The 24,389-nt window shown below is 40.5% G+C and overlaps 1 protein-coding gene across 6 annotated transcripts in view; it reads left to right on the forward strand.

Annotated features, from left to right (window-relative positions):
* The first annotated feature begins 2,380 nt into the window (after window positions 1–2,380).
* Window positions 2,381–24,389, forward strand: part of LOC111158746 (serine active site containing 1) — a 50,425-nt gene continuing 28,416 nt past the window's right edge. For 3 of the 6 annotated variants that reach the window (XM_022520984.1, XM_022520989.1, XM_022520987.1), the window contains exons 1-9: window positions 2,381–2,443; window positions 2,606–2,894; window positions 3,242–3,333; window positions 5,909–5,945; window positions 8,645–8,781; window positions 9,947–10,036; window positions 17,710–17,841; window positions 20,229–20,350; window positions 21,391–21,519. In XM_022520984.1, the coding sequence (XP_022376692.1) occupies window positions 2,842–2,894; window positions 3,242–3,333; window positions 5,909–5,945; window positions 8,645–8,781; window positions 9,947–10,036; window positions 17,710–17,841; window positions 20,229–20,350; window positions 21,391–21,519 (792 nt within the window). In that variant the 5' untranslated portion in view covers window positions 2,381–2,443; window positions 2,606–2,841. Of the gene's footprint in view, window positions 2,444–2,495; window positions 2,895–3,241; window positions 3,334–5,908; window positions 5,946–8,644; window positions 8,782–9,946; window positions 10,037–17,709; window positions 17,842–20,228; window positions 20,351–21,390; window positions 21,520–24,389 lie in introns of those variants that run through there. The other 3 variants (XM_022520983.1, XM_022520986.1, XM_022520985.1) reach the window with 3 other exon arrangements.

A 24,389-nucleotide genomic window follows, 5' to 3' on the forward strand; every position in this document is an offset into this window, starting at 1 on the left:
AGAGAAATGAAATGCTTCAGAAAAAGCAAAAGGATGACTGAAAAGTGGATTTAGGTACAAAGATGTCACTCACTGGTGACCTTAAGGGGTGCTGTCAGTGCTAGAGGAGGACACTGGAGAAAGCATCTTAGGAAGGAAAGCGAGACAAGAGGCACTTGGATCGAGGGAGGGTTTTCCCCCTAGTCATTTGTTTTTTGTTTTGTTTTTGTATTTTGATGGGAGAACATTGGAAATCCAGTATTTAGGGAGGAGGAATAGAGAGCTGAAAGAAAGGGAGTGAAGATTAAGAAGAGAAAAGCAGCTAATTAATGAATCAGGGTCCCTTTGGAAGTGAGAGAGATAAGACCTAGAATACGATTTCCCCTTGGAAAGGGAATAAGATCTTTTCCTCAGAAACTGGGAAGACCAATGGAGGAGAAGATCATTTGCAATCTGGAAAAGGCAGTGTAGACGAATATAGATGAATACAGATTTGCAGGCCAGGATGGATTTACTGGGGAGTTATGAAACTTATGCTTTGGGTGATGCCTTACTTGCATGGGCCCCTCTGAGTGCTATGAGTTACTAGGAGTTTCAGTGTCCTGGGGGAGAGGGAATGCCACATTGTAATCCAGAAACATTTCTATACAAGTATTTCTGACACATTGTCTAACGGAATCTCAGAAGAAAGAGATCAAAATTCCTAAGACTCCAGTCACTTATTATATCTTTTCTCATTCTAGATAACTTTCATTTTAGCACCGACTTTGGTATTTGTGATTGTGTGTGTGTGTGTTTAAAGATTTTATTTATTTATTTGACAGAGAGAGATCACAAGTAGGCAGAGAGGCAGGCAGAGAGAGAGGGGAAGCAGGCTCCCCGCTGAGTGGAGAGCCCGATGCGCGGCTCGATCCCAGGACCCTGAGATCATGACCTGAGCCGAAGGCAGAGGCCTTAACCCACTGAGCCACCCAGGCGCCCCGTGTGTGTGTGTTTTAAAGAGCCCCCCCTACCCACCTTGAATAAATGTTAAGCCCCTTGATATCTGGATATTTCTTTGCTTGTAGGTAAGGGGACAGAGGTTGAGTGATTTCCTAGTTTTAACTTTCTCAGCCAAATAAAAGACAAGATCATTTGAGAGGATGGACTTAGAAGGCTTAGAAGGGTTTTTGGGTCATTTAGAGCAGTCTTTGTGGGGGTGAGGGGAGAGCTGATTAAGAACAGCAGAAATGAGTCTGAAAGCCCACTCCCAGTTTGTCTTTTATTCTCCCTGAACCACTCCCTAACCCCCCTCCTTCCCTCCAGCCCCTTCCCTGCACCCCATTTTGGCTGTCAGTGTAGGAAGAAAGAAAGCACATGTTTCAGGTTAGGGTTGCAGGCTACTAGAAAGAGGGGGGGTCTAGGGAGCGCCTGGGTGGTGTAGTCAGCTGAAGCATCTGACTCTTGGTGTCTGCTCAGGTCTGATCTCAGGGTCACGGGACCAGGCCCACATCAGGCTCCGTGCTCAGTGGGGAGTCTGCTTAAGTTTCTCTCTCTAAAATAAATAAAAAGGGGAAAAAAAAGGAGGGGGTCTAGTACTGTTGAGGAAGGACGCAGACAGTGATGTATAGGGAGGGAAGGACAGCCTTCTGGCTGCGCACTCCCAGGCAGGTACGGGACGGAAGGTTAGTTGGGGCTGGAGAGCAGAGAAACCATCAACACTCTGAGGGGATGGAGGAGAATCAGCGATGGAGCGGTTTATTCTGGAGAGAGCAGCAAGGGGCAGTGATGTCGTCTGAGGAAACCAAGGAGGAAATAAGATGAGGACATATTGCCCGTAGACTTAGCTTTATTCCGAGGATTTAGTAGGAAGGAAGCCTGCTGGGGTGGTGGTGGGGGGGTAGTATGTAAGTTAACACTGAAGTTTTTTAGGCCAGAGAAGTAATAGCAAAGAGTATTTGTATAATGTTTTGTAGTTGATTGCTTTTGTAGTGTCAGGATTAAAAGAAGCAATAGGTAGTTTTGCTCGGCATTTTTGTTTTCCTTAAATTGTCATGTAGTAATGAAATTGCAAATCTATACGCAAACTCAAAGTAGTTTATGTTGCATTCTGCCCTGGTTTCATGAGCATCTACTTCATTGCAGTCTTTACAACATTTTTTCTATATCCTTATGTCTCATGGAGAACTCATGAGTAGCAACTCATTTAACAAGTGATAAAACAAGAAACAATGACCTTTAAAATAGTGACCTTTAAAGTTTACCTCTGCCTAAACCAGTTTGCTTAGTCATTAATTGATGTGCTGGAATTACAAGAAAAAATGTAAAAGCTTTTTATTTTGTGTTCTCTCTTTCTCTCTCTCTCTCTTTTTTAGTAGGCACCACGCCTAATGTGGAGCCCAACTCAGGGCTTGAACTCCCGACCCTGAGATCAAGACCTGAGCTGAGATCAAGAGCCAGATGCTTAACTGACTAAGCCACCCAGGTGCCCCTATTTTGTGCTGTCTCTAACAGATATTTATTACATGTATATATACCAAGTAATTTCCCCCTTATCCGTATAAAGCTAGAACTTTTAATATGTTGAACCAAAAGACCTTTTCTCACATGAATCCCTCAATGCGCTTTTTCTTCTTTACCTTTATAGCAAAAACAAAAGAAAGAAGTCTTTTCCAAAGACAGTCTGTTACGATTCTAGAATACTGAGTTGTTCTAGAAACCGTTGCATCATATTTCAATCATCTTTACTCAGTCGATGAAGTTAGTTGAGCCACAGTTCTCCTTCTCTGATAGGATGCCAACAGTGGACAAAGATTTTAAACCATGCTGGGTACCATCCTGAGGGAGCTGGAGGAGAGCTAAATACTTCCATGGGTTCTAAGTATGTCTTCCATTTTGAGCACCTTTCATTTCAGTAGGGCCTTCAGTCATCAAAGGTAAATATAAATATCTATTTTTGTATGCATATATATATTTTAAAAGATATTGAAAAAATTTAGAATTCTGTATTGACATTCTGATTAATAATTGGTGTTTTTCTGCTTCATAAGAATCATTGTTCACAGTTGGACTCAGTTTGAATAATAATCAAAGTACTAACAAAATACTATTCTAGCATGTCTTTTTTAAGGATGGAATTTCTTTTTTAATGGAAAAGTTTTTTTCCTGGTCTTGAAAAATCTAACTCTGTAGGTAATCCACTGTGATTGTGACATGTTCTTATAGTTAAATGTTTTTAATTAACTCTCAAGTTAAATTTGTTTTAATTGTTCTAAATACACAGAATGTCCCTGGCTACTTATTGTATCATCTGTTGCAGAAGAATAGGAACCTTAACTCCTCCGCCCAAAAGTACCACATACTGGAGAGATATCAGTGAGTACAGCTGAAACAGTATTTCTTAAAGAAACTATGCTAGAATGGAGGCTGAGTTTTCCACGTGGCCTCCTCAAAAATTTACTTAATCCATGATAAATCTCATATTTGTTTCTGTCTTTTCTATACCATTGGTGCACCCCAAATTTGTAGGACCAGAGCCACGAATACTCCTTTTTCTTGGGAATCTTTTTCCTCCCCTGTTTTTTGTCAGATTCAGGCTCATCCTTTCAAACTCAAGTATCACTACACTCTCATTATTAAGTTTCTGCAAAATAAGGAGGCAGACACATGTATTAGGTTCTGGAAATTCAGTATGAGCAGAAATGTTGTGCTTGTCCAATGGGAGGTTGGGATCTAGTGCTGGTCTGCTATCTTTATTTGTAAATCTTTATTTATCTTATTTATTATTGATCTTTATTTGTAAAAGAGAAGATAGGCCTAGATCACCTTTCATTCATTTGGCAAATTATTTATTTACTATCTGCTATGTGCCAGGTACCATTCAAGGCCCTGAGGATACAATATGGATTAAGACAAAGTCCCTGTTTTCATGGAGTTTCTATTTGTTCTTTAAGATAAATCTTTTTTTTAGGATAGATCCTTTTCATGTAGAAAATTCTATGATTTTGTATTCTAAATATAAAAAGGGGTTGGGACATAGAAGGGAGCTTTTCTTCTCTCATCATTATTAAAGAATGAAGAGCAGTGAATTTAGGATGGGAGAGTAGTGAATTTAGATAGGAGAAAGGCTATGAGACTATATTCTGTTCCCAAGACCCAGTGAAAAAGAAACATAGCAAGCAGTAGAGAGGGAAACAAGCTGCTCCTGGGGCCCACAGGGTTGGGTGGAGTTTGGGGGTGGGAAGGACACCATCTTAGAATGAAAAATAAGCTAGAGGAGTCCCACAGTCAGGAAGCTCTGTCACAACTTCTGATCTCATCCCTTCAGACCTCCTCGAACTATACCCTTCCCAATTCTGGAACCACTACTAAGGTCTCAGAGTTTGGGAGGAATGTCCATCTCCCTTGCCTGATGTCTAGAGAAGTTGATTGAGTTGAGTTTCTTATCCCTCTGTAGGGAGGATAAATGTGTTATCAGTAGCCTTAAGTTGAAACTCTGATGATGGGCTACCTCTACACATCCAGTAAGTTAAAAGTCATGTAGGTTTTGCAGGCAGGTAGCAGGACCTGATGCTTATGGGTAATGTATCTGTAAAGGTTGTGTTCAGGACATGTAATAGAAACTTGCCTGCGGTGGCTTAAATTAGTAAAGTTCTCATTTTTTTTATTTAATAGGGAGTTAAGATAGAGACAATTTAGAGCAGGAACCACAGTTTAGCAATCCTCCTGTCTTCTTGCTCCATGATGTTTATTGTCCTTATGGTCCCAAGATGGTTGCTGAATCTCTAGACATCAAGAAGGCAGAAAGGCCAAAAGTCATCTTATGAAACTTTATCTTTTTATTTGGGGAGGGAGCTCTGCTTACGGATCTGCCTCTATATCTGACGGGCTACACCTGTGTTGCATGACCCGCCATAGCTAGAAGAGTTGGGGATTTGAATATTTTTAGATAGTAATTAAGTTGTGTTAGTAAGGATTAAGGGGCTTATGTGTATTGAAAAAACAGTTAGCTGTGTCTTCCACTAGGATGTATATATATTTTTAAAGATTTTATTTATTTAACAGACAGAGACACAGTGAGAAGGGGAACACAAGCAGGGGGAGTGGGAGAGGAGAAGTAGGCTTCCCACCGAGCAGGGAGCCCAATGTGGGGCTCAATCCCAGGACCCTGGGATCGTGACCTGAGTTGAAGACAGATGCTTAATGACTGAGCCACCCAGGCACCCCAGGATATATATTTTTTTATATTAAAACAAAAGTTTTCCAAGTTCTAAACAAAAAATTTTTAAGTAAACTTGTAGAATGTAACCAGTATTTTTTTTTTTTAGATTTTATTTATTTTATTGGACAGACAGAGATCACAAGAGGCAGGAAGAGAGAGAGAGAAGAGGAAGCAGGCTCCCTGCCAGTATTTTTAATGGGGCTGTATACATAAGGCACTTTAACACCAACTGCAAAGTAGTTACTTTAGGAAAAGTCATTTTGTGTCCCTACTTCGCAAACATGATCCCCCCAGTATCATCCTAGTGGCGATAGAATTGTCCCCATTCCCTTATTTAATTGGTTGTGACATAGGAGTCAGAAGGCATGTTAGCTTCATGGCAGTCGCATTCAGTGGAAGTGCTGTAGGCCTGGTAACATTCCGGGTGTGGTAGCACTGGAGTCTCCGCTGGTTTGCTGGGGATGACAGAGTGAGAGACACAAGAGAAGGAGAACAGTAGGAAGTGAGAATGAGTATGAAATACAGAGTGTATTTTTGTACCCAGTGCTTGTTGGTTCCTTTGTCTATCTGGGGACAGGAAGCCTTGTGTTGATAGTAATCATATTCCTGGAAAAATATCAGGAACTTCTTACCCAATTACATAATATAGGTAGAGACACTGTTGCCTATTTCCTGTCACATTTTAAAAATGAAATTTATCACATTGACTTTTTTCCTTTCTTTTTGAAGGAAATGTAATAAAGTTCACTGGATCACTTATTTTAGGGTAAGTGTCAACTATGAAATGTTCATTGGCTTCTTTATGCTATTTGAAATCCCAGTGGAAGTGGTTTACAGTAGCATGGGGTGGCAAATAGGTATAGATTTTGGAATTAGGCAGATTAATCACTGGTTTTACCACTTCAGTGTCGTCTCGATCCAGTTACTTAACTGGCTGAGAGGTGTCTTATCTTTGGTCCAAGGGTACAATGAGGATTCTACCCACCAGGCACTGTTGCTCGGAGAAGAGCACTGGACTCCATATGGGGCAGGGGCTCACTAATTCGCTTTCCCATATCTAAAATCACATCTTGTGTTAGGTTCTAACATGGGTCAGAGAGGTGAAAATTGACTGTAGCGAAAATTATTTTTGAAAACCCCTTAAATCACCATAGAGCTCTCATGAAAGAAGATTGAGGCTGGCCGAGAAAACCAGCAGTTCGATATCTTTCATCTGATGCTCTTCAGAGGCGCATGCTTAATGAATGGAGTGACCTTCTTCCCCTTTTTTGGAAGGGGGTATACATGTTAATATATGTCTAATACTATTCCACTGTATTTGTTAATACTCTTTTTCACTATTATACATATAACATCATATGTATACACACACATACATATACAACTCTGAGATGCTCAAATGTTATAGGAGATGCACTTGGCATTTTATTCAAATATATACATTTCTCTATGACACTAATACAAGACAAAACACAGTTAGATGACTTTTCCCTTTGAATCATTCCAGGCAAAAGATATAGTCATGTACTTTGTCTGTTTCACAATTATATTCAGGAATCTAATGAAAATTAATCGTATAATTTCTAGTAAAGAATTTTGTCTTTCATGGAAAGCACAATAAAAATATTGGATGCATTTGCTCTTTTGGGGTGCTCCGATCTCTCAGAGATTTTTTTTTTTAATTTATTTATTTTAGAGAGAGACAGAGCACAAGCAGGGGGAGAGGCAGAGGGAGAGGGAAAAGCAGACTCCCCACTGATCTGGGAACCTGACACGGGGCTCAATCCCAGGACCTGGAGAGCATGACCCATGCAAAGGCAGATACTCAGCCATCTGAGCCACCCAGGCAGCCCGAGGAGAGGATTCTTTAGAGCTTTCTAAAGCTCTAAGGGACAGTGTCTGTCCCTTCTGTCTCACCTGCTTTAACTTTGGGGTATAAATCAAAGGTCAGGAGAATATATGGTATATTCTTAGTATAACTGATGTTACGCAGCCCTGAATCCAGACAGTGCAGCCTTTGTGTCTGGATTTAGGGAGTGTGTATGTCAGTCTGATCAGGAAAAAAACAACCTTCATTTTGGGTACATAACAAAGAACATTGTATTTCACAACTAAAAATTGACTTTAGGCCTAGCTCTTAGGAGAAATATGTTGGTGATGGGAGTACAGATTTGCTAAACTTTTTAGAAAAGGATTTTGGCAGTACCTAATCAAGTTGAATAGTATGTATACTGTCAGAAGGTCTGTAATTCTCCTTCTTTGATGAGTATCCCAGAGCAACGTATACACATGTGTACAGTGTAGATGTGTAAGGTGTGTAACGGGATTATTTGTAACAGACTCTAACTAGAAAGTCCCCGAATGCCTATCTGTGATAGGATGGGTAAGCTGTGGTATAGCCATCCCATCACTGAGTCACATACCATATGAAAATATAAATGCATGAACTCCTGACACAGCAGCCCTATGAGCAAATGTCACAGACAAGAGCAGAAGAATATGTACAGTGTCCCTCCATCCTGATGAAGCCCACAGACAGACAAAATAAGCTCTGTTGTTTAAGGATGCATATATAGATGGCAAAGTATAAAGCGAAACAAGGACATTATTGTAATAAAAGTCAAAGTAGTAACTAGCTATAGAGATGAGAAAGTGGGTCAGTATGGGGGAAGTGTACAATGTGGACTTCTGGGGTACTGTTAATGCTTTTTGCCTGGATATTGTAATTATGATTATTATTATTATTTTAAAAGATTTTATCTATCTATTTGATAGAGATCACAAGTAGGCAGAGAGGCAGGCAGAGAGAGAGGGGGAAGCAGGCTCCCCGTTAAGCAGAGAGCCCAATGCGGGGCTTGATCCCAGGACCCTGGGATCATGACCTGAGCTGAAGGCAGAGGCTTAACCCACTGAGCCACCCAGATGCCCCTGTAATTATTATTATTCATTAAGTGGACACATTTGTGCTTGCATTTATATGTATGTATATAGAATCTGTTATATGCATACATACTCTTATGTATGTGTATATATTATTTCCCAGCAAGGAGAATGAAAAATTCCACAACAGAAAGCTTATTAAAAAAGACTGGCTCAATCAATAGGGTATATGTTGAGGAAATTTCTCTTCGTCATGGGATGCAAATCACTAGTGTATATAAAACTTTTCGTTCCGAAAGCTTGATTTCACTCAGTGTTTACTAAGCACTTATTTTTCCCATCCTTTTTTTGGGAAATTCTGCCCTTCAGCCTTTTTTCACCACTTGCAGGAGATATTCTCAACCCGTAGGTTCAAGAGCTCGGCTGTTGCACAGGTCGAGCCATTCAGTTTATGTGGTGCTCAGTAATCTGATGAGCTCTGTAACCAATATCATGCTGTTACTCTGTCATGTAAAGAAAAAAAAGGTGGCTCTTTTGTTACCTTTAGATCATGTATTTATGATGAATTTTTTGTTCCTTTTACAGCGGTTCTTTATTTCTTACCTATGAAGTTTGGGCCCTGAAGAAATCTTTGACGTTAGATACTCAAGTAGTAGAAAGAGAAAAAATGAAGTCCTATATATATGTGCACACAGTTTCTTTAGATGACAGAGAAAATTATGGTAAGTTTATGGTAAAGTAATCCTATTTCTGTGAAAAGCGGGAGCTAGTTATTAACTTTTAAAATGACTATTAAAAACACAATATTAACAAGGTAGGTTTAGCTCATTCTAGGAGTCAACAAATCCTATGAGAACCAAATTCCTAAAGAAGTAGTTGAAGACCAAATTTTGGACTTCCATATTTAACTCAGGTTTGCAACTCTCCCTAGCCAGCTGTTTTAATCTAAACTTGGAATTCCACACCATAGTGGAGGTCAGGTCAGAGGCTGGCCTTCAGTTCACCAAGTATAGAAACATGATTTTGTCACTTAGCTCAGTTATATTCTTGGCCTCAAGGGATTTATTCATGCAAACTAAAATCATGACATGGATTCATAAATCTGAATACCAGCTTATTAAAGAGAGAAAAAAGAGTTTGTCACGGAGGCTGGAAAACTTGTCTTTACTAGTCCAAACATTCCTCTTCTCTGTATTTAGGTCACAGGGAAAACTAATTAGTAACCAGACAGTTGCCTCTTGAACACGAACTTTTAGAGCAGAGGCCTATCTTTTCATTAAAATATGTGTAGCTTAGTGAGTCACTACCCTTGACTTACAGCTGCCTGTTCCTATAGTGTTGGCCAGACTAACCTTGTCTGTTACAGCATTATATTCTCTGAGTGGGGCAGATTCCACTCTTTCCTTTCTACAGCTGTATAAATCACCATCTGTCCTGTTTGTATTTATTGTCTCACCTAGTGTGTTACAATTTCAATTACACAGATAATTTTTACGGTTTACAATTTATCCATATAGCAAAGCTTTATCTCCATAGTAGGGCATCTCCATAGTTAGGTATTTCCAAATTTCAGTTTGGGAAGGGCTGTTGTTCAGGGACACTTTCCTGAATGTAGCTGATCTTATGTCGCATCTGAGAATTTGTTAGCTTTAGTTTGTGTTTTTGTTTTTGTTTAGTTTTTAACCTTTTTCCGGACCTGGAGAGCAGTCTTATTTTGGGATCTAGAGCTCTGTGTTCACATAATGGTTTTAGTTGTTTTGATAGTGACCCTAAAAACTATTTTATATTTTTTGAGAAAATTTAGAGTTTATACATTTTTCTTTAAAGTAGGGAAGTGTAGCATTAAGAGTATATACTTGGTTTTATCTTAATCTGTAATTGTCTTAGGAATCACCTACCAGGCAAGAAAAGAGCTTCACAAAGCGGTAAGAAAAGTATTGGCAACATCAGCCAAGATACTGCGCGGCCCATTTGCTGGTAAGTATCAAATATTTAACTTGGAGTCTTTATCAATGATCTGAAAGTCATCTGATGATCAACTTGAGGTCTTTTTTTCTTATCCCATTTCTTATACTGACATTTTTTATAGCTATGGAAAATTGAGTGACATTATTTTCTTGGGCTATATTTAATTTTAAGGGTGATTTTAATTTTGTTGCCTTGGACAGTCTTCTTCTTTCCACTTTGTGGATGTATTACTGTTAGATAATTGTAAATAAATATTGACACTAAATATAACCTTTTCTCTTAAGTGCTTTAAAATTTTAAATTTGTTAGATAATCACTCCCTACTTTCTCATAATGAGAATATTGCATCAATAATATAGATTTTACAAACAAATCTACAATTAGAGCTAGATATGGAAGAGCTTACTTGATCTCTTTAAAACGTTGCCATCATGAAAAAGAAAGGTGAGAAATTTTTCAAGAATTAAAAGATACTAAAGAGACTTAATCAAATCCTGGTTTTAAAGAACAGCACTGAAGGTATATTTTGAACACTTGGAGAAATTTGAATATGGAGTTAGACTGGATTTTAGATGGTTTTGGAAGATTTTCATTAATGTATGTGGGTGTTGTCATGGCATTGTGAGTATATTGGAGAAGGCAGGCTTATTCTTAGGAGATGCGGGTTGACTAAGAAAGGATCAAATGGAGAGGAGTCAAGATGGCGGAGAAGTAGCAGCTGAGACTACTTCAGGTAGCGGGAGATCAGCTAGATAGCTTATCTAAAGATTGCAAACACCTACAAATGCAACGGGAGATCGAAGAGAAGAAGAACAGCAATTCTAGAAACAGAAAATCAACCACTTTCTGAAAGGTAGGACTGGCGGAGAAGTGAATCCAAAGCGACGGGAAGATAGACCGCGGGGGGAGGGGCCGGCTCCCGGCAAGCAGCGGAGCAACGGAGCACAAAATCAGGACTTTTAAAAGTCTGTTCCGCTGAGGGACATCGCTCCAGAGGCTTAACCGGGGTGAAGCCCACGCGGGGTCAGCGCGGCCTCAGGTCCCGCAGGGTCACAGAAGGATCAGGGGTGTCTGAGGGTCGCAGAGCTTACAGGTATTAGAACGGGGAAGCCGGCTACAGAGACAGAGCCGAGGAGTGACTCTAAGCTCGGGGTTACCTTGAACCGGTCGCAGGCTCGGTCAGCTCGGAGCGCGGCCGGAGGCAGGGTGACGGGAGTAAATCGGCGCTGTTCTCTGAGGGCGCACTGAGGAGTGGGGCCCCGGGCTCTCGGCTCCTCCGGGCCGGACACCGGGAGGCCGCCATCTTCATTCCCGCCCTCCAGACTCTACGGAAAGCGCTCAGGGAACAAAAGCTCCCGAAAGCGAACCCGAGCGGATTACTCCGCCCGGCCTGAGTAAGGGCGGTGCAACTCCGCCAGGGGCAAAGGCACTTGAGAATCACTACAACAGGCCCCTCCCCCAGAAGAGCAACAAGAAACCCAGCCAGGACCAAGTTCACCTACCAAGGAGTGCGGTTTCAATACGAAGGAGAGCAGCGGAATTCCAGAGGAGGAGAAAGCAAAGCCGGAGCTCATGGCTTTCTCCCCATGATTCTTTAGCCTTGCAGTTAATTTTTTTTTCTTTTTCAATTTTTTTCCTCTTCTTCTGCTAAATTTTTTAAACTTTTACCCTTTTCTTTTTTAACGTTTTTTAACTAGTTTATCTAATATATTTTTTCTTTTTTATATTTTTTCTTTATTCATTTTCTTCTTTTAATTGTTTCTTTTTTTTTCTTTTTTTCTTTCTCTAATTCTTTTTATCCCCTTTCTCCCCCCTCACGATTTGGGATCTCTTCTGATTTGGCTAAAGCATATTTTCCTGGGGTTGTTGCCATCCTTCTAGTATTTTACTTGCTCCTTCATATACTCTTATCTGGACAAAATGACAAGGCGGAAAAATTCACCACAAAAAAAAGAACAAGAGGCAGTACCAAAGGCTAGGGACCTAATCAATACAGACATGGGTAATATGTCAGATCTAGAGTTCAGAATGACGATTCTCAAGGTTCTAGCCGGGCTCGAAAAAGGGATGGAAGATATTAGAGAAACCCTCTCGGGAGATATAAAAGCCCTTTCTGGAGAAATAAAAGAACTAAAATCTAACCAAGTTGAAATCAAAAAAGCTATTAATGAGGTGCAATCAAAAATGGAGGCTCTCACTGCTAGGATAAATGAGGCAGAAGAAAGAATTAGCGATATAGAAGACCAAATGACAGAGAATAAAGAAGCTGAGCAAAAGAGGGACAAACAGCTACTGGACCACGAGGGGAGAATTCGAGAGATAAGTGACACCATAAGACGAAACAACATTAGAATAATTGGGATTCCAGAAGAAGAGGAAACAGAGAGGGGAGCAGAAGGTATATTGGAGAGAATTATTGGAGAGAATTTCCCCAATATGGCAAAGGGAACAAGCATCAAAATCCAGGAGGTTCAGAGAACACCCCTCAAAATCAATAAGAATAGGTCCACACCCTGTCACCTAATAGTCAAATTTACAAGTCTTAGTGACAAAGAGAAAATCCTGAAAGCCCGGGAAAAGAAGTCTGTAACATACAATGGTAAAAATATTAGATTGGCAGCAGACTTATCCACAGAGACCTGGCAGGCCAGAAAGAGCTGGCATGATATATTCAGAGCACTAAACGAGAAAAACATGCAGCCAAGAATACTATATCCAGCTAGGCTATCATTGAAAATAGAAGGAGAGATTAAAAGCTTCCAGGACAAACAAAAACTGAAAGAATTTGCAAACACCAAACCAGCTCTACAGGAAATATTGAAAGGGGTCCTCTAAGCAAAGAGAGACCCTAAAAGTAGTAGATCAGAAAGGAACAGAGACAATATACAATAACAGTCACCTTACAGGCAATACAATGGCACTAAATTCATATCTCTCAATAGTTACCCTGAATGTTAATGGGCTAAATGCCCCAATCAAAAGACACAGGGTATTAGAATGGATAAAAAAACAAAACCCATCTATATGTTGCCTACAAGAAACTCATTTTAAACCCGAAGACACCTGGAGATTTAAAGTGAGGGGGTGGAAAAGAATTTACCATGCTAATGGACATCAGAAGAAAGTAGGAGTGGCAATCCTTAGATCAATTAGATTTTATGCCAAAGACTATAATAAGAGATGAGGAAGGACACTATATCATACTCAAAGGATCTGTCCAACAAGAAGATGTAACAATTTTAAATATCTATGCCCCTAACATGGGAGCAGCCAACTATATAAACCAATTAATAACAAAATCAAAGAAACACATCGACAATAATACAATAATAGTAGGGGACTTTAACACTCCCCTCACTGAAATGGACAGATCATCCAAGCAAAAGATCAACAAGGAAATCAAGGCCTTAAATGACACACTGGACCAGATGGACATCACAGATATATTCAGAACATTTCATCCCAAAGCAACAGAATACACATTCTTCTCTAGTGCACATGGAACATTCTCCAGAATAGATCACATCCTCGGTCCTAAATCAGGTCTCAACCGGTATCAAAAGATTGGGATCATTCCCTGCATATTTTCAGACCACAATGCTCTGAAGCTAGAACTCAATCACAAGAGGAAATTTGGAAAGAACCCAAATACATGGAGACTAAACAGCATCCTTCTAAAGAATGAATGGGTCAACCAGGAAATTAAAGAAGAATTGAAAAAATTCATGGAAACAAATGATAATGAAAACACAATGGTTCAAAATCTGTGGGACACAACAAAGGCAGTCCTGAGAGGAAAATATATAGCGGTACAAGCCTTTCTCAAGAAACAAGAAAGGTCTCAGGTACACAACCTAACCCTACACCTAAAAGAGCTAGAGAAAGAACAAGAAAGAAACCCTAAACCCAGCAGGAGAAGAGAAATCATAAAGATCAGAGCAGAAATCAATGAAATAGAAACCAAAAAAACAATAGAACAAATCAACGAAACTAGGAGCTGGTTCTTTGAAAGAATTAATAAGATTGATAAACCCCTGGCCAGACTTATCAAAAAGAAAAGAGAAAGGACCCAAATCAATAAAATCATGAATGAAAGAGGAGAGATCACAACTAACACCAAAGAAATACAGACAATTATAAGAACATACTATGAGCAACTCTACGCCAGCAAATTTGACAATCTGGAAGAAATGGATGCATTCCTAGAGACATATAAACTACCAGAACTGAACCAGGAAGAAAGAGAAAGCCTGAACAGACCCATAACCAGTAAGGAGATTGAAACAGTCATCAAAAATCTCCAAACAAACAAAAGCCCAGGGCCAGATGGCTTCCCGGGGTAATTCTACCAAACATTTAAAGAAGAACTAATTCCTATTCTCCTGAAACTGTTCCAAAAAATAGAAATGGAAGGAAAACTTCCAAACTCATTTTATGAGGCCAGCATCACCTTGATCCCAAAACCAGACAAGGATCCCATCAAAAAAGAGAACTACAGACCAATATCCTTGATGAACACAGATGCAAAAATTCTCACCAAAATACTAGCCAATAGGATTCAACAGTACATTAAAAGGATTATTCACCACGACCAAGTGGGATTTATTCCAGGGCTGCAAGGTTGGTTCAACATCTGCAAATCAATCAATGTGATACAACACATTAATAAAAGAAAGAACAAGAACCATATGATAGTCTCAATAGATGCTGAAAAAGCATTTGACAAAGTACAGCATCCCTTCCTGATCAAAACTCTTCAAAGTGTAGGGATAGAGGGCACATACCTCAATATTATCAAAGCCATCTATGAAAAATCCACCGCAAATATCATTCTCAATGGAGAAAAACTGAAAGCTTTTCCGCTAAGGTCAGGAACACGGCAGGGATGTCCGTTATCACCACTGCTATTCAACATAGTACTAGAAGTCCTAGCCTCAGCAATCAGACAACAAAAGGAAATTAAAGGCATCCATATTGGCAAAGAAGAAGTCAAACTATCACTCTTTGCAGATGATATGATAGTATATGTGGAAAACCCAAAAGACTCCACTCCAAAACTGCTAGAACTTGTACAAGAATTCAGTAAACTGTCAGGATATAAAATCAATGCACAGAAATCAGTTGCATTTCTCTACACCAACAACAAGACAGAAGAAAGAGAAATTAAGGAGTCAATCCCATTTACAGTTGCACCCAAAACCATAAGATACCTAGGAATAAACCTAACCAAAGTGACTAAGAATCTGTACTCAGAAAACTATAAAGTACTCATGAAAGAAATTGAGGAAGACACAAAGAAATGGAAAAATGTTCTATGCTCCTGGATTGGAAGAACAAATATTGTGAAAATGTCTATGCTACCTAAAGCAATCTACACATTTAATGCAATTCCTATCAAAGTACCATCCATTTTTTTCAAAGAAATGGAACAAATAATCCTAAAATTTATATGGAACCAGAAAAGACTTCGAATAGCCAAAGGAATATTGAAAAAGAAAGCCAAAGTTGGTGGCATCACAATTCCAGACTTCAAGCTCTATTACAAAGCTGTCATCATCAAGACAGCATGGTACTGGCACAAAAACAGACATATAGATCAATGGAACAGAATAGAGAGCCCAGAAATAGACCCTCAACTCTATGGTCAACTAATCTTTGACAAAGCAGGAAAGAATGTCCAATGGAACAAAGACAGCCTCTTCAATAAATGGTGTTGGGAAAATTGGACAGCCACATGTAGAAAAATGAAATTGGATCATTTCCTTACACCACACACGAAAATAGACTCCAAATGGATGAAGGACCTCAATGTGAGAAAGGAATCCATCCAAATCCTTGAGGAGAACACAGGCAGTAACCTCTTCGACCTCAGCCGCAGCAACATCTTCCTAGGAACATCCCCAAAGGCAGGGGAAGCAAGGGCAAAAATGAACTACTGGGATTTTATCAAGATCAAAAGCTTTTGCACAGCAAAGGAAACAGTTAACAAAACCAAAAGACAACTGACAGAATGGGAGAAGATATTTGCAAACAACATATCAGATAAAGGGCTAGTGTCCAAAATCTATAAAGAACTTAGCAAACTCAACACCCAAAGAACTAATAATCCAATCAAGAAATGGGCAGAGGACATGAACAGACATTTCTGCAAAGAAGACATCCAGATGGCCAACAGACACATGAAAAAATGCTCCATATCACTCGGCATCAGGGAAATACAAATCAAAACCACAATGAGATATCACCTCACACCAGTCAGAATGGCTAAAATTAACAAGTCAGGAAATGACAGATGCTGGCGAGGATGTGGAGAAAGGGGAACCCTCCTACACTGTTGGTGGGAATTCAAGCTGGTGCAACCACTCTGGAAAACAGCATGGAGGTTCCTCAAAATGTTGAAAATAGAACTCCCCTATGACCCAGCAATTGCACTGCTGGGTATTTATCCTAAAGATACAAACGTATTGATCTGAAGGGGCACGTGCACCCGAATGTTTATAGCAGCAATGTCTACAATAGCCAAACTATGGAAAGAACCTAGATGTCCATCAACAGATGAATGGATAAAGAAGATGTGGTATATATACTCAATGGAATACTATGCAGCCATCAAAAGAAATGAAATCTTGCCATTTGCAACGACATGGATGGAACTAGAGGGTATCATGCTTAGCGAAATAAGTCAATCGGAGAAAGACAACTATCATATGATCTCCCTGATATGAGGGAGAGAAGATGCAACATGGGGGGTTAAGGGGGTAGGAGAAGAGTAAATGAAACAAGATTGGGATTGGGAGGGAGACAAACCATAAATGACTCTTAATCTCACAAAACAAACTGAGGGTTGATGGGGGGAGGGAGGTTGGGAGAGGGGGGGTGGGGTTATGGACATTGGGGAGGGTATGTGCTATGGTGAGTGCTGTGAAGTGTGTAAACCTGGCGATTCACAGACCTGTACCCCTGGGGATAAAAATATATGTTTAAAAAAATAAAATTTAAATTAAAAAAAAAAAAGGATCAAATGTTCCATCTGCAACTTCCTTTCACATGTTTTAGAGAAAAAATACACATCCATATAGATTAAGCAAATATGAAAACATGAAGTTTATTAAATATAGTTGTAAACATATGGATGTTAATGTATTATTCTTTTAATTCTTCCATATGTTCAATATTTTTCACAGTGAAAAGTTTTTTTTTTTTTAAGATTATTTATTTATTCGTCAGAGAGGGAGAGTACAGGCAGGCAGAGAGGCAGGCAGAGGCAGGGGGAGAAGCAGGCTCCCTGCAGAGCAAGGAGCCCGATGTGGGACTCGATCCCAGGACACTGGGATCATGACCTGGGCCAAAGGCAGCCACTTAACTGACTGAGCCACCCATGCATCCCCACAATGAAAAGTTTTTTAGGGAAAAAGAGCAGCAACAAAAAAGAGACGAGGTTGTGAAGGCAACATAGTATATAAAATGAAAGCACATGATAATCTACAAAATAAATATTAACAAAATAATATGACAGAACTAGAACAAACCTATCAGTCACTATTAGTGCCTGGAAATGGAATTCAGTCTCTTATTGTAGATTTCAAGTGCTTACAACTTATCATCCTAAGTAAGTGGGAGGACAACATGTTTTAACTGTTCACACTGTTTATGTTATCTTCTTCTTTTTTCTTTTTGCGAAGACCCCTTTAGTACCGTTGATGTCGAGGATCACGAGTGTGCTGTGTGGCTGCTCCTGAGGAAGAGCCAGTCAGGGGACAGAGCCGCGCGGCTGCAGTCCGTGCAGGAAATGTCGGAGACCCATCACTGGCACGGTAACACGGCCCTCCGAGCCCCTCCCGCGCCGCCTGCTAGCTTCTGTTTGCTGATACCAGGGGACGGAAAGGAGATGTCGGGGAGGGAAAATGATTCAGGAAATCTGAATATGAAAATTTTAAAAAAGAAATTCCACGGATAGAGAAAGTAGGAAACTGCTGGCCTGGTAGCCAGATGTGTTTGATAAGAACAGGCTCAAAACTGAGGAAGATGTGTATTTGTGTGACTTTCTACCAGAACGAAGTTTTACCTGATTAGAGAAACTCTTGGTGCTGATAGTGATAGCCTTATTCTATATTTGCATTTTCTTTTGGTTCATGTTTAACAAAATATATTTTAATTGCTTGCCACACCATAGAGTTACACTTGTTTTCACTTCAGCAAGTTACTTTGCTTTAAGACTGAGTCAAATGTACCTGACTCGTGTGTGTGTGTTATTTTTAAAGGAAGATTTAAAATATTTAATTGTATTTAAAAATTGCGAGTTCTGCAGTAAAAGTACATGAGCAAGAGTTCAGATCTGCTCTGATTATAGTACAGAGACTAAAGTATACTCTATCAGTAGAGTCATCTTATAAAACGGGGTAAACAAAAAATATTTTCAGAGAAAATATCTTTGCTTCCATACAAGTTGAATTGATTGGTGGCTGTAATTACAGTAACTTATATTTTTTTAATTTTTATTTTTTTAAAGACATATTTTTTTAAAGTTTATTTTTTTGACACAGAGAGGGCACAAGCAGTGGGATCAGCAGAGGGAGAGGGAGAAGCAGGCTCACCTTGAGCAGGGAACCAATATGAGACTGGATCCCAGGACCCTGGGATCATAACCTGAGCCGAAGGCAGATGTCCAGCCAACTGAGCCACCCAGGTGCCTCTAATTACAATAACTTATAATATTATATATTTATATACATATATATATAATATTAAATAACTTATAAGCATTTTCACTGTGAGTGGAGACTTAGAATAAAAATCTTTTTAAAAATGTAGGGGTGCTTGGGTGGCTCAGTCAGTTAAGCATCTGCCTTTAACTCAAGTCATGTTCTCAGGGTCCTAGAATCGAGCCCTGCATAGGGTTCCCTGCTCAGCGGGGATTTTGCTTCTTTCTCTCCCTTTCCCCCTCTCCTCTCACCCCCCCGCTTGTGCACACACTGTCTCTCAAAATAAATAAATAAAATCTTTAAAAAAAGTCTACCTTCCAGGACTCCATTTCAGACTTACTATATCAGAAAAATCAGAGTTGGAGCCCAGGCACATAGATTTTGGGAGAGTTCCCCACTTGATCTTAAAGAACTCACCCAGGTTATGAACTGCCATTATTAAAATAATGTCTGCTGGGGCACCTGGGTGGCTCAGTGGTTTAGGCCTCTGCCTTCGGCTCAGGTCATGATCTACAGGGTTCTGGGATCGAGCCCCGCATCGGGCTCTCTGCTCAGCGGGGAGCCTGCTTCCCTCTCTCTCTCTGCCTGCCTCTCTGCCTACTTGTGATCTCTCTCTGTCAAATAAATAAATTCTTTAAAAAAAAATATGTCTGCTTCAGTGGTTGTAATTTTGTTTTCGATACATAGTTTAGTCCATTCGGGCTGCGGTAACAATACTGTCGACTGGGTGGCTTATAAACAATAGAAATTTGTTTCTTACAGTTGTGTAGGCTGGTAAGTCCCAAGGTCATAGGGCCAGCAGACTTGCTATCTGGTGAGGACCTGCTTCCTGGTTCAGAGATGACCAGCTTTTCACTGTGTGTCCTCATGTGGCAGAGGGGACAAGGGATATCTCTGGGTTTCTTTTATAAGGACAGTAATCCCAGTCATGGGGGCTTCCAAGGGTTCCCACCTCCAAATACCATGACATCGGGAAATTTCAACTTATGATTGGGGGTGGGGACACAGTCATTCAGAGCAATACATAAAGGCTGGACTGGTTAAATCATGAAGGCTCAGACAAAGCACGACCATCTGGAACCTCAGATTGCTCATGGACATGACGGGTTGCAAAGCACCACACTTTACCAGTGACATAGATCTCAGTGCAACCTCAGGTTTTTTAAGTAGTGATCAAAACAGTTTTTAAACACTAGAATTACTACAAAGAAAAGGAGAAGCAGTTCAACCGGTTCTGACCTATCAGTTTTCGCATTTGAAGTTCAGTTCTTCGAAAAGGTTAGACCACGATATACCTACATATGTGTTGAGGAGAATTGTGAGATCAGGCGTGGAAATGTTGGATATCTGGGTTACCGGTATGTAAATGCAGTTGTAATTATGTAAAGAGACTTGGGAAATTTTGAATCGCAAACTTGTAGTCTAAAAATTAAGTGTGCATTTAATTCTTAAAACAACTATAAGCTAATTTGGGTGCTAACAACCTACCTTTACAATAGATTACCAGTACAGGATCATTGCTCAAGCCTGTGATCTGAGAACTCTTATTGGTTTGGCCCGAAGCAAAGAGAGTGATCCTCGCTTTTTTCTCCCACCACCTCCTTTGCCGTCTTTAAAAGAAGTAAGTAAATAAAATAGTCCAGTGAGTGAAAAATGGATTAATATTTCATCTTCACTTTGGGTGCAAAGTAACCATTCAAAAAGTAGTCTGTCGGCTACTTTTCACAAGCAGGTAAACTAGATGTTAACCGGAAATTGTAGTTCCTATACAAAGATTTCTTGATTTACCAGGAGATGTTGTTTCTCTTGTGTTATTTTCCCCATTTGGGCGTTGTGAGTCTCTGTACACCAGTGGGGAACTTCATAGCCAATCAACATCAATGAATTAGTTCTAATATTGAACTAATCAATGAACTAGTTCTAATATTGCTCTAGGTCAGTTTTTCTCAACAGTACTGACATTTTGGGCCTAATAATTCTTTGTTGTGGAAGATTGTTCTGTACATTGTAGGACGTCTAGCAGCATCCCTGGTCTACTCACTGGATGCCAGTAGCAATCCCCTCAGTTGTAACAACCAAAACTATCTCCAGACACTGCTGACTGTTTCCTGGGGGTGCAGAAAGCCCCCAGCGAACCACTACCTGTAGGTATTAATATATCACTCTGCATAGGTTTTTACTAACCACCACATATAGATATTAATGCGTTAGCCCACATAGATATTAATTATTAACCACTAATAGGTATTAGAGCTTGCTTCTTCAGCACCTTTCTGAGGCTTTCCTAGAAAAGAAAATCTGAAAACTTGCAATCAGTTGTTGAAAAATAGAAAAATGGATATGCTAGATGTAAGTTATTAGAGAAAATCAGATAGTAATGAGTTCTGGATTTAAAGAAGCAAGATTTAGGTAGAAAAAGTGTAATAATCCATTTTGAGCCAAGGGCTAAACTTTGCCTTAGGGCTCTCAGACTGAGGCAGCAGACAGAAGTACAGAACTCAGAATTAAGTGATTCACTATGTGCTTAGGTGGGCCACAGTTTTCAAGACTAAAAGTTCTCCTTTATCCCTGCTCTTTTGTTTTGGCAATGATTCTTCGGTACTTTTGTTGTGCTCAGTTGTGGAGCTTAATTATGAAGACTTTCTTTTCCTTTTATGACAGGATTCTTCCATTGAAGAAGAGCTCAGACAGTTGCTGGCTTCTCTACCTCAAACGGAGCTTGATGAGTGTATCCAGTATTTTACATCTTTGGCTCTGAGTGAAAGCAGTCAGAGTCTGGCAGCTCAGAAGGTTAGCTCATTTCTTCATTCAGTAAATATTTTGGAGTGCCTGGATACTGTGCCAGGGGCTAGCACGTAGAACGTTAAAATAGTCACCAACCAGGAACAGAATAAACGTGTTGGCTCCTGGTTGTGTGCCAGGCCCTGTCCGCAATGGTGGGGAGATGGGAAATAAACAAAATCCTAGAAGGTGTAAGAGAGATTACAGGTCACTCTGAGAGCCCTTCGCTTTGCTTAGGAAGTCATGGAAGGCTCCATGGAGGGGACTCTGAAGTCACATCTGGAAGAATGAATAGATACTAATTTATAAGATTTTAATTATCATCTACATGCTGCTGATGGGTATCTCTGATCCTACATTCTAACCCAAGTGCTCGATTTGAATCTTCAACTTCCTGCTTGTTGTCCCTGCTCAGATGTCTAATCGATGTCCCAAACTCAACTTGTTGAGCCCACCCTTCCTCTGCTAAGCTTTCTTTCCTTTCGCCTTTCCATCTGGGTAAATGGCATGGCTTCCAGCAGCTCCCTAGTTGCTCGAGCTAACTGCTAGGAGCTCCTGTTCTTCCTTCCGCATTCAGCCCGTCTGCGGTTCCTGCGAGCTGTCGCTTCAAGTACAGCCTGAGTCCGTCTGCCTCCCGGTCTGCGCTGTAACTACTCCCCCTGGCTGCCATCACGTCTTTCTCATACTGTCCTGTTCGTTCATCTCGGCTGTGTTCTTGCTGTCGTTTTTAAGATAATTTCAAAGTCTCTTTCAGAGTCTTCTTTTTTTTTTTTTTAAAGATTTTATTTATGTATTTGACAGATCACGTAGCAGGCAGAGAGGCAGGCAGAGAGAGAGGAGGAAGCAGGCTCCCTGCTGAGCAGAGAGCCCCATGCGGGGCTCGATCCCAGAACCCTGAGATCATGACCTGAGCCGAAGGCAGAGGCTTAACCCACTGAGCCACCCAGGCGCCCCCAGAGTCTTCTTTTATTTTAGTTTACTGAGGTGTTAATTACCATTTGGGGCAGCATTGACCCTCTTGTATTAGATTGCGGGTTGACATGGGTTATGTATTTTTACTGTGAATTTGTCTTTTGCCGAACAGATCACTTTCTGTGGGAGTCCCAAGCACCCTGGATTGTAAATCTGTCCTCCCAGAGCAGCCTTTGTGTTTACTTCCGTCAGATACCCCAGGGGTTTCACTGTTGCTGAACTAGTTTGATATTCATCCCCTGGTTTGGGATTCCTGTGGCACATGGGGAGTGTAAATTCAGACACACCTGTGGATGGTATAGTCTTAGGGTTGATTTCTCATCCAGAGCCCCAAGCAGAAACAGACTCTTCTCATTGCTTTCATGAGCTGGTGGGCAGAGTTTTGTAGACTCTCTTAGAGAGAGGGCAAGCTTTCCAGGGACTTGCCTTTCTATAGGTATCTCAGATTTAATTCCCATTGAACATGAGACTCAAAACCACATCTCTTGCTCTGAACAAGTGGTAAAGTCCCGTCCAAGGAGCCTGCAGGCATTTTACAGTAGCCACCCTGTGCTCACCACTTCTGCTGAAGATTCTGCTTTTATTCTGTCACCTGAGGACTCGCCTTTATTTCTTCTCCCCATTTTCTTTAGAACTTGGCTGTGTCTTAAAATAGCTTGTATTATATTTCATTAGACATTTCTAGATGTTTGTAGTGGGAGGGATTCATTAGAAGCCACGTTCAGCATCGTGCTGGATCCAGAAAGCTTTCCTATCACATCTCCATCTCCATCACCTCAGACACCACAGCAAGCTCCTTACATGTCTCTCCAGTTGTACAGCTTCCCAGCAGCCAGAGTGATTAAAAAAAAAAAAAAAGGACATGAATTCAATCCACTCATGCTCCTGCATTAAGCCTTTCAAATGGCTTCCCGTTACATGCTACGTCTGAGCCCTTTCCTTTTTGTGATCAAGGCATGGACTGGGCCACTCTTTATCAGACTGGCTGCCCTTGGAATGGCGATGAAATTGACAGGCGCCAGTTACAGGATGGAGTTTGCATAGTGGCAGATGATGTGCGAACAAGGACACCGGACACAGGTCAGAAGGGCACAGGCCAGCATGCCCACCTGTACGTGCCGTCTTGTCAGAGCTCTCCCAGTGCTCTAGAGGGTCCTTCACACCTTTGGAGGAAGACCACCTTCGCTCTTGAAAGCCATTCTGATTGAGGGTTTACGTTCTTTATGTCTTTCACCTCTTTGGTTAGGAAGAAGGAAAACTTTCATTATTTGCAGATGACATGGTATTCTGTATAGATAACCCAAAAGACTCCACAAAAAAATTGCTAGAACTGATACACAAATTCAGTAAAGTTGCAGGATACAAAATCAACGTACAGAAATCTGTTAGATTTCTATACACCAGTAATGAAGCAGCAGAAAGATAAATCAGAGTCAGTCTCATTTATAATTACACCCAAAACAATAAGATACCTGGGAATAAACCTAAACAAAGAGGTGAACGCCTTTTTAAAAAAAAACAAAAGTAGCATGTCTTCCCCCCCCCCCCCAGGTCATTTTTTTTTTTTAAGATTTTATTTATTTATTTGACAGACAGAGATCACAAGTAGGCAGAGAGGCAGGCAGAGAGAAAGGGGGAAGCAGGCTCCCTGCTGAGCAGGGAGCCCTATGTGGGACCCTATCCTGGGACTCTAGGATCATGACCTGAGCTGAAGGCCGTCACTTAACCAACTGAGCCACCCAGGCATCCAAGTTGTTTGTTTGTTTGTTTGTTTAAGATTTTATTTATTTATTTGACAGACAGAGATCACAAGTAGGCAGAGAGGCAGGCAGAGAGAGAGAGGGAAGCAGGCTTCCCACTGAGCAGAGAGCCCAATGTGGGGCTCGATCCCAGAACCCTGGGATCAT

This window comes from Enhydra lutris, unplaced genomic scaffold, assembly GCF_002288905.1.
Source record: "Enhydra lutris kenyoni isolate GAN:26980312 unplaced genomic scaffold, ASM228890v2 scaffoldscaffold62, whole genome shotgun sequence".
NCBI lineage: Eukaryota > Metazoa > Chordata > Mammalia > Carnivora > Mustelidae > Enhydra > Enhydra lutris.